The 17,100-nt window shown below is 39.5% G+C and overlaps 3 protein-coding genes across 7 annotated transcripts in view; 1 reads left to right on the top strand and 2 right to left on the bottom strand.

The window, feature by feature from the left end:
* LOC146484174 (VWFA and cache domain-containing protein 1-like) overlaps positions 1 to 17,100 on the bottom strand; it is a 31,980-nt gene that overhangs the window by 10,169 nt on the left and 4,711 nt on the right. For 4 of the 5 annotated variants that reach the window (XM_085104999.1, XM_085104996.1, XM_085104994.1 and 1 more), the window contains exons 3-14: positions 16,129 to 16,273; positions 14,587 to 14,713; positions 13,449 to 13,516; positions 8,327 to 8,428; positions 6,960 to 7,335; positions 6,132 to 6,280; positions 5,435 to 5,593; positions 2,895 to 3,029; positions 2,621 to 2,738; positions 2,193 to 2,292; positions 1,313 to 1,396; positions 1,023 to 1,133 (exon numbers count right to left, since the gene is read on the bottom strand). In XM_085104999.1, coding sequence (XP_084961125.1) covers positions 1,023 to 1,133; positions 1,313 to 1,396; positions 2,193 to 2,292; positions 2,621 to 2,738; positions 2,895 to 3,029; positions 5,435 to 5,593; positions 6,132 to 6,280; positions 6,960 to 7,335; positions 8,327 to 8,428; positions 13,449 to 13,516; positions 14,587 to 14,713; positions 16,129 to 16,273 — 1,674 coding nt within the window. Of the gene's footprint in view, positions 1 to 1,022; positions 1,134 to 1,312; positions 1,397 to 2,192; positions 2,293 to 2,620; positions 2,739 to 2,894; positions 3,030 to 5,434; positions 5,594 to 6,131; positions 6,281 to 6,959; positions 7,336 to 8,326; positions 8,429 to 13,448; positions 13,517 to 14,586; positions 14,714 to 16,128; positions 16,274 to 16,421; positions 17,081 to 17,100 lie in introns of those variants that run through there. The other variant, XM_085104998.1, reaches the window with a different exon arrangement.
* LOC146484176 (uncharacterized) lies at positions 8,780 to 9,834 on the top strand. The gene has a single exon (XM_085104963.1). It carries the CDS (start codon positions 8,965 to 8,967, stop codon positions 9,832 to 9,834), a length of 870 nt encoding a protein of 289 aa, XP_084961089.1. The 5' UTR covers positions 8,780 to 8,964.
* On the bottom strand, positions 10,501 to 12,593 carry LOC146484175 (uncharacterized). The gene is made up of 2 exons (XM_085104937.1): positions 12,442 to 12,593; positions 10,501 to 12,286 (listed from the first exon to the last, which is right to left on the bottom strand). The coding sequence occupies exons 1-2, from the start codon at positions 12,591 to 12,593 to the stop codon at positions 10,501 to 10,503; spliced, it is 1,938 nt and encodes a 645-aa protein (XP_084961063.1).

Here is a 17,100-nt window from a genome sequence, read left to right as displayed (position 1 = left end):
GTGATCAGCGATTTATCTAACCCAACTGTAATATTGATGTAACATAACCTAAGTGTATTGTTTTCTCTATCTAACGTAAGTGCGGGTTGTAAGTTTGAAAAGCTAGTAAAAAATCATTTAAAAAAATATACTGATTGATATCTAAAAGTATTCACTGCATATTGTTACCGAATGGAAAGAATGGTTTCGAATCCCGTTCAAGCCTGAATTTTTTTCAGGCTTTCTTTTCGCAACTGCTTAAGTTGCGTACTAACTGCGATGATCATTCACTTATTTATTCTGTCTTACGCAATTCAAATCAATTAATTTTCTTACATTCACTTTCATAACTTTCATAACGCGTTTTGTGCGGGTTTCAAACGCGTTTTGAACGCGTTTCAAACGAGTTTTGAATGCTTTTCAAACTCGTTTTAAACCCCTTTTGAACGCGTTTTGAACACCTTTTTACACGCCTTTCGAACCCGTTTAGAACGCGTTTTTAACGCCTGTGAATCGTGTTTTGGACACGTTTTGAGCGAGTTTTGAACTCTTTTCAAACGTGTTTTGAACGCGCTTTGAGAACGTTTTAAGGCGTCTTGTATACGTTTCAAACGCGTATTGAGCTCGTTTTGTGGACGTTTTTGTGCGCGTTCTGGACGAGTTTTGGACGTGCTGTAAACGCGATTTGAACGCGTTTAACACGCGTTTTGAACTCCTTTAAAAAGTCGTTTGAGCGTCTTTCAAACGTATTTTTCACGCGTTTCTAACGCGTTTTGAACGCGTGTTTTTATCTCGTTTTAAACGCGTTTTTAAAAGTTGCGCGATGATCATTCGCTTGTTCATTCTTTCTTACGTAACGTCAAATATATTTACTTTCAGCGGAAAGGGTACCTTAAGGGAAAAAATATATTGTCATCAACTGAATTGAAGCTTACGACCCTGATGTTTATTTTATAAACAGGACTAGTCTTTATTTATAGGAAAAATATTGGTTTCGTTTTGTTTGTAGCTTGGCGAAAATATGTCCTGATTGCTGGACTTACTTTGTTGTTTTGCGAACAGCTTTGCTAAAGCCTACTACTCTGCCTCGTGTGTACGTCGAGGTTCTCAATGACACCAAAAGCTTATCACGTGATGACGCAGCTTCCATGAACCTGCAAAGTCAGATTAATACGCTTACTTGTGTGGCTGAAGAGAATGAGCACATGTATTTATTATTCATAGTTTTTTATCTTGTCTATTGTTAGTTTGTCAGATTATTATTTCATTAGTTCTTACTTTTAGCCTGTTAATTCGTTGCCAACGTTTATGAGTACATTAACTCCGTACTCACCAAGATTGGTGTTTGTGAGAATATGTCTTTTGAAGCCGAAGTCCAGGATATGTTCTTAAAACACCTTTTTGTGTTCCAACGAACCTAGTGAGTGGGAAAAAGCCAGTTGTAAGAAGTTTCCTGAATGGAAATTGGAAGTTCATGTAGTAATGCCATTGAGTGAACTAGCCAGAACCAAGTCAGTATGGTTGGACTTTTGATAACCTCTGTGATACATCTCGACAAGCAAAATAGATGGAAAACCGCATAGGCCGGACCCAGAAAATGAAAACGAATTTGTTTTGGTGCCTACTTTTTTCATAACGTTCTTTGAAACCAGATAAAATTAAGCACACGATAATCCGAGTTCAAACTAAATTTGTCCGTGGTGTATACAGCTGTTTCGACAAAGGTTGTGAAAAAAGAAAGGTAAAAGCGTACGCGACAATGCCGAAAGGTAGTCTGGGAAATACCCAATAAGTTTCAATAAAATTTCAGAATCCATATTGTCCGCGATCTCAAGTCTTCGCTGTACGACTGAGGCATTATGGATTGTAAGCTTTTATTGAAACTTATTGGGTATTTCCCAGACTACCTTTCGGCATTGTCGCGTACCGCTTTTACACTTTTTTGGACAACCTTCGCGGAAACAGCTGAATATCGTTTAGATTCTCATACCAATGATCTTTAAAAGATGTCTTCATTGATAATAATAATAATAAGAAGAAGAAGAAGAAGAAGAAGAGGAAGAAGAAGAGGAAGAAGAAGAAGAAGAAGAAGAAGAAGAAGAAGAACAAGAAGAAGAGGAAGAAGAACAAGAAGAAGAACAAGAAGAAAAAAACAATTTGTGTAGAGTCATTTTTTCTGCTCTACTAAGAAGATACGTGCAAAGAACGCTCACCTCCACTGAACTGAATCTGGATCGAGGAATTCTGCTCTCTGCCATATATCATCTAACTCTGAAGTCATCATTACTTCTGCACGAATAGCTTCACTCAGACCTGTGAACATGGGCCATTCAAAGTCAATCCAATTCAATAAATTGCTCTGCATGTTTAATTTTTTCTCACTATAAAATATATTGTATTTCGTTCGAATAAGTGTGAATAAAATTGAATTAAATTGAATTGCAATGCTATATCCATCTCAATGATGTGATCCACAATTTTTTGGCTAGCTCAAAATAAACGTTTTATCGCAATGCAAGGATACTTGCATTAATCGTTAGTAGTTAGAGCAGGGGGGGGGGGGGTGGGGTGGTTGGTGGTTGTAGCAGTACGGTAAAGCGGTCTGGGTGAAGCGCACACTGACTAAAATTAATATAGTAACCTTTGTACTTAGCCCGAGAATTATGATCATTGAAGAACTGCTGGATATGATGTAGATCTGTCAGCGTCTCTGTTGAGTAGATGTATTCATCAGAGTCGTTATATGCATCTGGGGCAATCTGAAATGCAAACATATGATTGAACTTGCTAAATGCAATTTTTACAAGAATATTGAACTCACATATTGTCTTGTGAGCGAGGAAATGAGAATTCGTTTTTTCTTACTTTAATGATAGGTCAAAATTCATTATTGTTCTCCGCCAATCTCTGCTTACCTTTACAGTGGGTGACGTTGGAGAAATAAGCTTATTTTTCCAACTGCAGATGTCCCTCGGATGGGATATGGTAGCATTCCAGGATATATCTAATCGATGATAGAATGACGGTACAACCTGAGGCGTTGGTCTGAACTGAAACAAGGAATGTCAGGAAAATCATTTTACAATTAAATCAACACCATTGTCCAATTGTTTCTTTTTCGCTACACCACCATAGGCGAAATAGAGAAAATGGCGCATCTTTCTTCTGCCTGTGATGGCGTGGAGGGCCTGAACGCGCGGAGTGGCGAGAACATTATGTATTCACAGTATATATTCTCACGTTTGGCACTATGTTGATTAGTATGAGCGGAACGCCGAACGGACATTAACGGTAGGCCATGAATAAGTGTATAGTATGACTAAAGGACATTCAACTGCCTATGACAATTTAGCCTGTCTTTATAGTATTAAAAATGCAAGTTCCGTATTTTCTCGATTAAACGCCGGAGCCCGATTAAACGCCGGCTTCGTATAAACGCCGGGTCAAAACTGCCGATTTTCAAATAAACGCCGGATGTGTTTAATCGTGGCCACGGCGTTTATTAGGGCTCGAGGTCACAAGGACCGGTTACTTAACAATTAGACGGCGAGCTCGAGGTTTCTATCGACTGATAGTGAGCGAGGGGCGAAGCCCCGAGCCAACTATCAAAGGCGATAGAAACCGAGAGCGAGCCGTCTAATTGTTTTAGCATACCTCAGTGATCGATCTATCAAGCCAAAAAATATTTTTATTTTATAAATTTTGATACATTTGTGCAATGATGCATGTTAAATCCCGCGCGCTCTCTGACAAACTGGCGCATTTGCAAAGTTCATTCATCAAAGTTCATTCATCAATTAAAACAAAGCTACACACTGATCTCCCCATACATTGCGCAGTCTCAGAAACTTGCAAACCGTGGAAGAAAAAATGATTTTAAGTTCAAACTAAGCTTAATTTCAAAATCCTTTTCATTTTCAAATTCTGGAAAAGAGTTGACAAACATTTTGCCGTCTGCTTCGTCGGTGTTGTCGTTTACGCCGCCTTGGTGGTTTTTTGTCGTCAAAACCGCCCCTGGAAACTCTTCGCAGCTCAAAATATCGTCTACCCTGAGGTGTTTGGTGGATCATAAACATCTTTGGAGTGAGACTGCGTTGGTTTTCTTTTCCTCTCCTCCCGAAATACAGGTATGTGTAAAACCATGCTGTAATTTGCTGTAATTGTTTAGGATCTTTTGTATCTGCATTTCCCAGTTGACTACTTTCAAAAAACTTTTGCAATTGCTCGCTTGTGATGGGAGTTTTATGAACAACTGGACGAACTTTTCCCTCTTTCATCAGATTTTTACAGACTGCATTTAGCGTATCATTTGCCTCAGTTCTTAAATTCATAATCACCGACGATAGACCCCGGCTTGTTAATAGGTGCTTACTTCAAACATAGTAGAACTGTGCTTCAAATATCTATCAATGGCCGCTCGGATGGCTTTAAGTGGAGAAACTTTAAATGGTTCACCATTTGTTTGTCTCACTGACACATAAAACCTCTGCAAACACCTGTTTAATGCGGCTTTGGTTTGTTGTTCAAAGGGTGTTGTAATTTCTTTTTGGGTTGAAAACCAGTCTAAAGCAAATCAAGAACCGCAATTGTTACTTTTCTTTGACCACTTTGTTTTGTTTACTTACGAACTTAAATTTGTTGGTTTTAAATAAAGCATTTTATTTCGGAAATTGTTCTGCACTTACCTTTAAAAATCTTTATTCAATACTTTGTAGCTTTCTTTTTTTTCTGGAATCGCACTTTGCAAAACGTTTTGTACGTCTTCTTCACAAACTTCACGAAAACGCGAAGGAGAAGCCATTTTCAACAGCTCCAGGTGCCGTCTATGGATCGATAGACGGCACCTGTGTAGCCAATCAGATTGCGCGTTTACGTGATAGTCGGTCACTGAGGTATGCTAAAAGTAAATAGTAACCTCTTGAATGGCACTGTTACGACATACTTAGTACGGTATGCTATTTTGGTATTTTAATAAACGTTCAAAGGAAAAATACCGGCGTAACATAACTGGGATAGTTGCTGCACAGCGAAATAAAATATAGCAATGTACCCGTGTTCGTGTTGTATTATTGACGCACTTTCTTTCTTGTGTCAAAACTGCGGAATTTTAAATAAACGCCGGGGGCGTTTGAGAAAATACAGTACTTGTGAAATCGTTTTGTGTGTAGGTCGGTGGCTATCAACCCTGTGATGAACTAGAGCATTCAGGGTCGAGAAGTAAGAGTCCTAGTTGTTTCATGCTACAAATGGCCGTGTGCTCGTTTGAGACTTTAACTCAAATATTCGTATCGAGTCCGAGAAAATGGTTTTTTACACGCCAGCAGGCTAACTTTCAATAGATTACCGACGTAAATTTTGCGACAAAAGAAACTAACGGATTCCTAAAAAAAATGGTTTTTAAAACGAAATATACGTAAAGCGCGTTGCAAGTATATATAAACAATGAAAAACGTACTGATTTGAAGTTTGTGATAAAAGATTGTTCATTGGCCACTACGCAGACAATGTAATAAGCAATGCCAGCTCCCACTGGTGACCAAATGTACGTAGCATTAGTTTTGAGTATCCTTGTACCATCTGCTGGTTCACTACCTAGTGGCTGAGGAAAGCCAGCCTGCAACAAGACATAATGAAGTCATGGTCTAGATGCGAGTTGGTGTCAGCTATTAAATGAAGACAATGCCCTTTTTGTACCTAATTCTTAGTTATCTACGCACACAGTTTCACGACATCGATGAAAAAGTATGTCATGAGGCTCTAATTTCACGATTCCGTGGAAAAATAGCTAAAAGGTAAAACTTGTAGAAAGAAATAGTTAGAGCCTAAAACCGGCAAACAGAAAGTTCACTTAATTTGTACCCAAGTGCTATAACGTGAAATACACGATACTTAGGAACTTCCAGGTCTTTTCAGTTCAATATTAGAAGCCGTTATTTCTGTTAAGAATAAAAATTAGCGATAAGCGTTTTGCACGACGTTTCAATATTGACATCATTTTCAAGAGACAGCAATAAAATTCGTGTGATTAAAACGAAGTAGAAGACATATTACAAATACTTTGGATAGAAGTTGATGTGGTCAGTCTCAGCTGGGGTTAAATTTTTCTTTCAATAAAAATATCGCTCTCCACTTATAATGGTCAAATTGTTAACCTCAAAGCTCTGTTGGCCTGATCCACCTGTTGTAATGTCAAACATGACGTCAGAAGGCAGTACGGGCTCCAACAGCGACAGCGGTAAAAAAGAGCGGCTGCTAGTGACATCTGTGGGTCCAGGAAGAGAAGGATGCAGAATGGCACGCCCTGAAATCAATCAAATACATATTTTATGTATTTTGCACAGATTGTCCGAACCGTTTTTGGTCAAAGTTGAGTTTCTTCTACCTGACAGTGACATGCTTTGGTCTTTTACTTGGGGGAATTTCCAGAGTTACTTTAGAATATAATGGACGATAACACGAATGAAGCTCATTGAAAGAGACGAACCTCTGAAAACGGTCTACTACCTGCGGTGACGCTGTTTTAGCTGCCTCATGTGGGTAATAAAGGCCCGCTTGAAGAACAGTTACACTACGCAAAGAGCTACGAATAAAAGAATGTTAATGGATCTATGAGGCAGAGTAACAGACAAAAGAAGCGAAACAGTGATGGAAATTATCATATACTAAATCAAAATGAAATGACGTGGGTGGAAGACGTGCATTATTGGAATGACTGAATAGACGGAGTTAAAGAAGCAGTGACTAGTATATGGTTTAACTAATCTTTTAGTGAGTTGTGCGGAGTATTAGTCTGCATAGCGCGGGTTGTAATCGGGGAGGGATCAGAGAGGGGGAGCGAGAAAGAATGGGAGGAAAAAAGAGATTCATTACTCGCTTTTTCGTTTCACTTTTTCTCACTCCCCCTGCTTGATTACGCCTGCTACACAGGCTAGTGTGCTTCGTCAAAGAATACAACGGAACCCCTAAAGAAACCTTTTTACCTTCTTTATCTACAAGCACAGCATACGTCAGTGAAGCATAAGAGAGCTGAAGGGCCTCTTTGAAGAGGCGTTCAAGTGGAAGGTCCACAGCCACCACACCGGTAAAGGATCCATTCTGAATCAAAGGCAGTGACAATGTCACCATTAGACCAAGCCTCGAGTCCATGTGAGGCAGTGAAAGCCTGGGTCCCGGTCTAAGTGGCGTTTTGATCGATGTGTAGTAGCTTCCCATAATGCGTTTCAAGACACCACCATTCTGATCCCTGATTTCTACGAAGACGCCACTGTTGTTGTATGCAATTCTTCGTAGTCTTTGGAGGCTCCTTGACGACAGTCCTTTACCAAGAGCGTACGTGTTGATTTGGACGGAATTGTTCTACAAACAGCAAATAATAAAACTAATCGATATGGGCTAATCAGAATTCGATGGAAATACATGCAACCTGTGCCAAGTGAAGGAAATTGCATACGAGCAGGTAGGATTGGTTTTGGTTTTGGTTGTCATTGGTTGAAAGTGAGGCGGCATTTTGGTAACCAGTTACAGAGTGAAGTGAACAAAACCAAAGAAAGCCAAAATGACTTTCAATATTCAATACGAGAGCTATACTGGATACTGAGACTTTCGGTTCACATAGGAAACGTCGATTGCTAATTGGTGATTTTGTGGCGGAGTGTTTAAGGAGGAACACTAATACTCGCACTTGTTTGTACCTCTCCAGTGAATACACTGGATCAGTAGTCCATATCAAATGCCGAGATCTTTTCAGATCCAGGACGAAACCTTTTGGGTGTGGCGTCAGCAAACATGTGTCATTGTTATACACCTTGACTTTCACTCAACAAAACGAGCATTGTGATTGGTTGATTCTTGGTGACGTGCCTCTGATCAAATACAAATATATCCCGACCGGGATACAATTCCGCAGTTGTTGCCCTCTCAGTTGTTTGTTTGTTTGTTTTGCTGTGATTGCTGAAGGGAAAGTCTAAATATATAACAAAGCACTTAATGTATGGTCCCGACCGGGATACAATTCCGCAGTTGTTGTCCTCTCAGTTGTTTGTTTGTTTGTTTTGCTGTGATTGCTGAAGGGAAAGTCTCAATATATAACAAAGCACTTAATGTATGGTCCCTCGGGAAACTAGTTAGTTTTGTTTTCCCTCGAGTACTGATGTTTCCCACGACTTCGTCTCGCGAAAGATCAGTACTCTCGTTAAATAAAATTAACTGTTTCCATCGGGATCGTACATTAAGTGTATATTATTGCCCTTTCTGTTCACATTATATCGAATATACTTCATAAGAAACAATCTGGCGTAGTGCAAACTGTATAGTTAATTGTGACTCACAACAAACTGTTCAGTCTTACCATCCTAGTTTGTCCGTCCTCTATTGCTTGATAAATCCCGGCTTCCGAGTCATTTGGATCACCATCGGTGAGAAACAAGATGATGTTACTTCTATCAAAACTCTGAGTAAAACGAAAACCAATCAAAACGGCAAGGTCAGACAAGGTCAGTGTGCCCTCAAATGGGAGCTCATAGAGTTCAATAATTTTTTGCTCTGTTCACTGAGCCCAAAACTCTTATACGATTGTAACCTGAGTATCAGGCTTTTCAGTGGGGGAGAGGGGGGCCTAGGAAGGCCTGATACTCAGGGCCCAGTTGTTCAAAGCCCGGCTAAGCTAATCCTGGGTTAACGTGAACTTTGATTCGAGTTTAATTACTAACCAACTCAATCGTAGATTAGCATTAATTGGCTTTCGAACAACCGGGCCCAGGTTAATACGATTGCAGCTCAATACCAAAGGGTAATACACCGTATTCACAAATGGCCGCCAACCTGGGACGAGCGCGCGGCCAAACATGGAATCGAGGCGTTTTAGGATAAATATTTGTTTTCGTGCAAACTTTGGCCAATTAACTGGCCAACTTACGTTGAAATTATCGGTCATCTAAAAGCGATTTCTTTAATGCGACAGTTTTTTTACTGCTAATTTCATTGGGGATGAGTTCGAGTTCAAATATTAATTGCTGTGTTCCTCTTTGCAACCAGAGAGGAATCGTAGACGCCAACGGAAAGAGAGTCGGCTTTTTCAATTTTCCGAAAGATCCAAACCTTCGAGCTCAATGGCTGCAGAAGATTCGAAGAGACGTTGGAACGAAATTCAAACTGACGGAAATTACAAAAGTTTGCTCACTGCACTTTCGTGAAAGCGAAATCAAAAAAGACCTTGGAGGAAAGAAGATGAGTGTAGACATCACCGCAGTTCCTTCGAAATTTGCATGGCGCACTTCACCGCGAAAGAGACCGCCACCGTCTGCAAGATTTTTACCGAAGAAGAGAAAGCGTCGACTGGAGGAATCGTTCACGGAAGAATCATTCACGGTAAGCAGCGACATAACATCCGAAGCGGACGATACAGTTTCTCTCGAAACAGCTGAAATCGTAAATACTGAATCACAAGATTCATGCGAGTCATTACGATTCCAGTTGTTACAAGCTCAAGAGGAAACTGCGCGGTTAGATGAGGAAGTATCAATTTTAAAAGAGAAACTAGGAAATGTAGAAGCCCAATTGAGAAATGCTCAGGCAGAAATTAAGCGTCAACTCGAGGAGAACGGAGAATTAAAGTCACGCATGTTTTGCATAGATAATCTGTCTGGAGATGAATCTATTTCGTTTTACACTGGGTTTCCAAACGTGCAGACATTCCAGGCCACGCTGGTATACTTAAACCCAGGGGAAAACGGACAAAACATCCGCTACTGGCGGTCGACCGACAAAAAGGTCCAGGCACATAATTACGATGGGGACAATCAGAAAAACAAACCTGGGCGAAAGAGAACTCTGAAACCCGAAGATGAATTTTTTTAGTCATGTGCCGATTGCGACAAGGGTTTAATGAGGCACATTTGGCATTTTTATTTGGCATCTCTCAGCCAACAGTCAGCAGGATTTTTGTTTCCTGGATCAACTTTATGTATCTTCGTTTTGGCACTATAAATATTTGGCCCAACCGAGAGGAAGTTGATAAATCTATGCCTGAAGATTTCAAGTCTATTAATAAAATTAAAAATTTCCACATTTGGGACAGAATAACACAGTTAACTTCAATTCCTCTGGTCAACCAAATGTGGACGGTTTGTAGTTTCTTATGTAACGTTCAGGATCCCATTTTATCTGAATAATAATCTGAGGACTCACGACCTAATCACATACTCGAAGTTAAAGTTTTCATTGTTTTTTTTTTAGTCTCTGAACAATCTTGTTGCAGTTACAAAAATATGACTAATAAATCAGTTGTATCAGTTGCCCTTTTCTTGTCTACATTAAATAATTATTACTTCCTGTTGATTGTATAGACTCGTGTTAAACATGTAAAGGTTTTGTTAGCATAACAACATCATTAGCAACAACATTATTTTCGTCAACTGACATATACACCTGTGGTTTGATGGATGGGGGATGTAAGCTCGTGAAACCCCAAGAAGAAACCTCCACCAAGCCCAATATATGCCTAAATGTACATAACATTGGGGCTTACAAGGCTTCAACAATAGCAAAATCAATGAAATGCCCATAATAGTACAAAAGTAACTTGCCTTCCAGTTCATGCCAGTACTGGGGATCAAAGGGGATTCTTTCTATTGACATTCCCTTCTTGGTGTACACCACAAAATCACACCACTTGGAACCCGTAATTCCCATTTGACCTTGTACCTGTGCATAATAGGGATGGGTAATTTTCAGTTTGCACTGTCCATCAACGTTTTCACAACAGAAGTTGCTGTCAGAGCAAGCATCTAGTGGCGTCACAAGAAACTTCGTCTCAGGACATTTTACTTCAAGTAATCCAAACGGTTCTGTGCAGCCTGGATCGATTACTTTCCCGTCAGGTGTACAGGCCAGGGTTGGTTCTTTTTGGGACACAACAAGGCCAGATTTATAAACATCAACTGGCATTGATCTATTGGTCATATGCTTCATGTAGGCATGTATTGCTTCTGGCTCGTACTTAATTCCGTGGCTTGTATGCCTTGAAGTGAAAGCTTTGGGATGTATAAGAGTGTTAGCAAAATTTTGATGGTTTCTTTGTCGGTGAGAAATTAAGTGAAAATTTGAAGCTGTAAACCGGAATCGACGTTCGGATCTCCACAGCTCACTACTGGCTTGATCTCTTGTGGCGCCCTCTAATGCGTTAATCTCATCCTCGTCCAACTTTAGTCGGTTAACAAACTCCTTTTTATCATCACTCAGGTTACGTTCCTCACTTTCTCCTAGGTTTTGTAAAGGGAAACGAGGAAACTGATTTATTTGAGGATTGTTTGTGTCTGTATCAATTCTCTGAACTGCAGACTCAACGTTAATATAAACATCAAAGTTTGACTCAGTATGCGACAGCTGGTAGCTTGAGAAGGATCCTACAGGACTTTTCCAATACTTAGTATCAACCAAGTTATCATGATTGCTTGAGACGTTTGCTAATCCCATTTTAGGATTTATTTCCCTTAAAGTGTCCTTAAATCTTGTTTCTTCGTCCTCTTGGACTGCGACATTATTTCTTGCTTCGTAAAGTAGACACTTCAAGCCCGGCTCTCTTCGAGGTTCACTGTCGCTCAGTTTGGTTTTTTTGACAATTAAATCCATTACTGGTTCTGACACAATAGTGTCCCCCCTCCCCTTTCGGTGCCAGGTTTGGAGCCTTGACGTGCAAGCTTCAGTTGGATTGTCGGCATCATCATGCAAATCAAGCGTACTTGTACTCTCAAACAAAGAATATTTGCACATTTTCAGCATTAGTGCCAAAGAATGATTACAGTAACCAGTTTTCCCTGCAACGCAAGAACACGTTGATTGCACAACATCTCCTGATAGAATGCATAATGCAACCCTAAGAACATGCGGTTCGTCGTTTTTCCGGAAGGAATGATAACATTTGCAGCGAAAATAAAAGTGGGTTTCATCACTTGTGCATTGAACATCTTTAAGATATTCGTCATCTAAAAAAGTTTTTGCTTTTCTCCAGCTGGTCGGTACGGAATGGTGACTGCTTCCTAGGTGTTTGCCACTTTTTTCAATGAATAGATTCATCTCTGCTTTGGTAAAAAGCGGCATTTTTTTCAAGCGATTGCCCCAGCCATGATTTGGAAAATTCACCGTTTGCTCCGAACTTGAAGCGACAGCAGAACTACTGGAACTAGTTGGTAATACGTAATTTTGCCCAGCAGTATCACTCTGCTTGGCAAGTTTTCGTTTCGTGTACAGTGAATTTGGATCAGGATCAACAACAATACCGTCCTTTCCTTGACTGATGTATTCTTCAACTCTATTCAGAAACGCAAAGGAGTATTCAGGTTGATTGTGTCAAACGTAAACACCGATCGAAGAATACTATCTTACTGCTTAGAAACACAAAAGAGTATATTAATTTCAAAGTTTATTGTGTCAAAAGGATGCATCGATCGAACAATACAAGCTTACCGCTTAACGAGTTGGGCTTTTGTGCGTAAACCTTTGGCGGGATCATCACGGCATTTAAGCCAAAAACGTAACTCGTCGTTTTTCAGCTCCGATGGATTTCTTCCATTTAAAGAGGAACCAGGAATATCGCTTTCCGAAAGGACTACAGACATAATTTCACTTGTTTCCTACAATGATCTGGAAGTTTTATCCTAAAACGCCTCGATTCCATGTTTGGCCGCGCGCTCGTCCCAGGTTGGCGGCCATTTGTGAATACGGTGTATGCCCTCAGTAATAAATGTAAACAATAAAATCTGCGATTCCACAGGGACAAACCGATGAGTGGTGCCGGATCACTTGTAGACCTGGATCAGCAAATTATCTCAAATACAAAATATTAACGGCAGACTGATCCCAACGGCGGAGGTGACGAATTTGAGAGAACAAACAACAAAGGCTAGAGTAACTGAAATATATTTGTTTTTAAAAAGAAAAGCTCATTTAATCAACAAAGCTAAAACATTGCACCCTCTTGGTATAAATAGACGTGACGAAACATGCCAATGACATGTCTCACACTTGTAACTTAGTCCTAAACAACCAATCATTGTCACGCATTTTATATTTTATATCTTCCTTTGTAACGATCCTTTTATGTTTCTCACTTTTCTTTTTCGTTCAGCCCCCGAGGAAGGTTTGTATTGCAAACCGAAATATCGGGCAAAAATTTGTTTTTTAAAAAAACAAATATATTTTAGTTATTCTAGCCTTTGTTGTTTGTTTTATCAAGCTAGTCACCTCCGCCGTTGGGATCAGTCTGCCGTTAATATTTTGTATAAGAAATGTAAGCCATTTAGAGTTAGAAGATCCAGGATATTACACATTGATAGAAATGTAATCGATTCGGATTACACAGATTAAAAAGTTTGCGGTGGAAGTGGAGCTGATGATGATGATGTGATGATGATGATGATGATGATGATGATGATGATGGTGATGATGGCGATGACGACTTGTGGAGGCCTTACCTGGTCACTGGTTACATTCTGAAACATGCTAAAGGCGTGCCTGAAAGCTGGGGCATAATACGTTGATCCTGAAACACACCAAAACACTCCGTCAACTCACAGTAAACTTGGTCTAAGTAATTAGACAAATGCGAAGAACGAGATTTAAAATTCCTCTTTATCTCTATTACTTTCATTTTCATTTTGCATCAGTCGAGTTCTTTAAAAGTTTGTGTTGACTTAATTTTAACTTTGACACTAGACGTTTTGATGCGTTTGCGGTAGAATTCTCAATACTAATTCTGATCTTACATCTGCTATGTCGGCGAGACTTCCCGACAAATTTGCACGCGCATAAATGAGCACTTAAATACCGATAAGGCCTCTCACATTTTTTAGCATCTACAGGATTCGCCTAGTTGCCGGACACTTTGTTCGAGCAAGTGCTTTGTTGTCATAGATCAAGCAAGAACACAGACAAAATTAAAAATCAAGGAGGCAGTGCATATTCACTGGGAGAAACCCTCCCTAAATCAACAATTGTTTCATGTAAATCTTAATCTTTCTTTGTAATTAGTTGTTGTATCATACCATTGTTATTCTAATTTTCCGCTGTATATTGATGATCATTGTAATTCCATCCGTAAACTGACGATGGCACAGGAGTTGCCGAAACATGTCTTTAAAATTTAAAAGTCTTGTTCTCTTCATCAAGATGATCTTACATTCCATTAAGGGGGTAGTCTGGTTACATTTTGAGCCAAAATTTGTAACAGGCTTCATCGGGTGAAATGATGACGAAATTTGGACAGGGCTGGCTGACAATGAAAAAATTAAAACAGAATGAAATACTTAGCTGACAGCCAAAACAACTAACTGCTTATCATTGGAAAGCCGTGCTTGGGTCTGATATTTTGGGTTTTTTGGGGGGTGGGGTTATTTTTGGAAGGGCTTATGTTAGGGATTTTAACTTTTTCATATCTGACATATCTCTTAACACGTTAGACGTGTTAAAAGTACAAGCAAACGATGAGTGCTTTATGAGAAATAACGTTTTTCATCTAACAACATCATTTAGCGAACCAGCCAACCACCCAATGCTATAAAAATGAAACAGATAATAAGTAAAATAAAACGGGAAAGCAAACATTTAACTTACCAAGTGCGTATATCTTTCGCAGCCACTCTTTTAGTAAATTTAAGTTAGCAGGAATTCCTGTCGCTATTGTGGAGCTGAAACAACCCGAAGGCGTTTGAATACGGCTGGAGAATGCCACAATACCAACCTAGGAAACACAGTTACAAAAAAGGAAACTGATGAAATTGAAATGTACATTCCTTAGTTTGAATCGTCGAAACATTGCACGGCGACAAGGACAGCAGTCTCCCAATATCACAAAGACCAGCAAGCGCGTTACACGATTAAAGACACTAAAATGTATGCCTTGATAAAATTAGGGTGTTCAGTCATTACCTTGCTGGAAACTAAAACGTGGTAGAGATCAATGCGCTTTGAAACATCATAGAGAGGAAGATAAGGAGCTCACGCATTTGAAAATGTCAAGTTCATGTTCAGGTACCTCTTTCTTCTTAGCGCTCACACAACAAGGTTCAGGTACATTTTACGGGTTCCTGTCGCTTAAAAATGGCATTCTTCGACAGCCGGGCACATTTCTGTCTTCTTTATCGATCAAAGACTGAAAGATTGAGGAAACGAGAGGCCCACGACGCATGCATTTGTGCATTTTGCTTCCTGTTGTCCTTATCAAATTACATTGTTAAGGTTTTGTTATTATACACTCTGTTTTTATATAAGAACGTCTAATTTTGGAGCTGAGGCTGAACGTTCTTATACTTTATTGCGATTTGAGGCTGAAAACGTTCTTAAGATGCTCTTCAGAAATTACATGGTATACACTACGTGTATTTCAGTAAATCAATGAGGACGTGACCAGGAAACCTATCAAAGTGCATTGTCTGGTGTGATATGGTGTCAAGAACTGCTCATTATGGCAAACCGAGATGTGTGTCACCATTGTTAATGTTATACTAAACATGCCCTCAAGTATTTTGGTTAATTTCCATTCGTTACCTTGATTTCATATACAGATTAGCAAGATAAAAACGTTCTTAATCGACTCTCAGCCTTAGGAATGTTCTTAATACGTTCTTAAAAATTTGGTTAATCTTAGCCTCGACGTTCTTATAAAAAAGGTCCTTATAAAAAAAACAGAGTGTATTTGTTAAAGTACAAATAAAATTTTATAAGAGTCTACTGCTTATGTCTTGCATTTAAAGTGACATATTTAACTAGTCTTTGCTGATTTGTACCTTGTTATTCAATCCATGTTTAGTGATAGATGAATGACAATCTCGCCACAAAATATATAGTGACTACAAAATACCCGATGTTAAGTGTTCAAAACAGCAATTAATATGAAAAATCCATGGAACGATGTAATGTTGTTGCTAAAAAGAGCGGATGTTTCTTGGTTTTGTGGAAACTGTTGTTTGTTGGCTATTATGTATTGACGCGTGATTCTTTACTAAGAATCTTTTCTTTCACTTGAATTGGCGATTGCAACACTAAGAAATTGCGAAAATAGCCCTAACCTGGCCTCGACGTCTCTTCTTCTTTGCTGTGTATGAACTAAATTAAAGGAACCAAGCACTTGTCAAACAGAAAAGAGTTTTTACTTACGTTGTCATGTGGTGAGAGTGTATCCAATACTGTAATGGCGGCATCTTTAGCTAGCTTCATTCTTAGTCCTTTCATAGAACCACTTCGATCGATAATTATCACAAGATTTTTCTTGACAGGCGACGCTGTTTCGACGTACCATGATCTGTACCACACATTAAAATACAATGAACAAGCTAGCATTCTGGCAAACCGCCTTAACTCCCTAGCTGATTGTTAGACTACAAGACTGAACTTAGCTTGACAGGATGAAATGAAATGGTTACACATGCTGCAAAACGCTACATTCTCACCAGGTACGACTAACTATCTTATCACCCTGAGATGAAGCGGCTTTTAACTCAGGGTATTCCAGAGGAATAGATATAGAAAACACTTCTGTCCCAGAAACTCCTCCCGAACGGATAACAGTTGCGGAAAATTCCCACATATCTTAGGTTATATTATGCAAATAGCCCCAAGCTTCCAAGCTCACAACTGGGTATAATTTAGCTTTATTATCCCATTGGCAAACAATCCAGGCGCAGGCCCGTTCATCGCAGTTTCATGCGAAAAGCATCCTCGTTCCCAGGTTCCCCCTCTCTTCCCCTTTCTCGACTCTGGGAACGAGGTTGTGCGAAAAGGTCTTCCACTGACGTATACGAGCGAAAATGATTGAGAAAGGGCGAAAAACGGAGATATTCAACCGTGGAGTTTTGTCAAGCTTACTTCTGGGTGGCAATTATCAAAGCGAAGGAAAAGGGACTGACATTTTTGAAAACGATGACGCGACAACATCAATAAAAATAATTATAAGCTATTATAAGGTTGCATTTTTTCTCATTTTCAAATCGTTAACGTGTAGACGGCGAAACGAATGAAAATGCACACGTGTGGAGAAAAAGATTGAAAGCGCATAGCTGTGCACGGGACCTCAGTAATGTAGCCTGTTCAGATAAGTTATTGTACACACATGAGAGCGAAAGCACTTAA

The sequence above is a fragment of the Pavona decussata genome, unplaced genomic scaffold (assembly GCF_977016875.1).
Source record: "Pavona decussata unplaced genomic scaffold, jaPavDecu1.1 SCAFFOLD_36, whole genome shotgun sequence".
NCBI lineage: Eukaryota > Metazoa > Cnidaria > Anthozoa > Scleractinia > Agariciidae > Pavona > Pavona decussata.
This window is presented reverse-complemented; position numbering and strand designations above follow the sequence as displayed.

Excerpts from the sequence above, each read along its gene's own strand:
- LOC146484176 (XM_085104963.1), top strand. The coding sequence starts at position 8,965 with ATGAGTTCGAGTTCAAATATTAATTGCTGTGTTCCTCTTTGCAACCAG.
- LOC146484175 (XM_085104937.1), bottom strand. The coding sequence starts at position 12,593 with ATGTCTGTAGTCCTTTCGGAAAGCGATATTCCTGGTTCCTCTTTAAAT. Across the intron at positions 12,287-12,441 it reads AAAGCCCAACTCGTTAAGCG|AGTTGAAGAATACATCAGTC; the intron begins GTAAGCTTGTAT and ends GTTTCTGAATAG.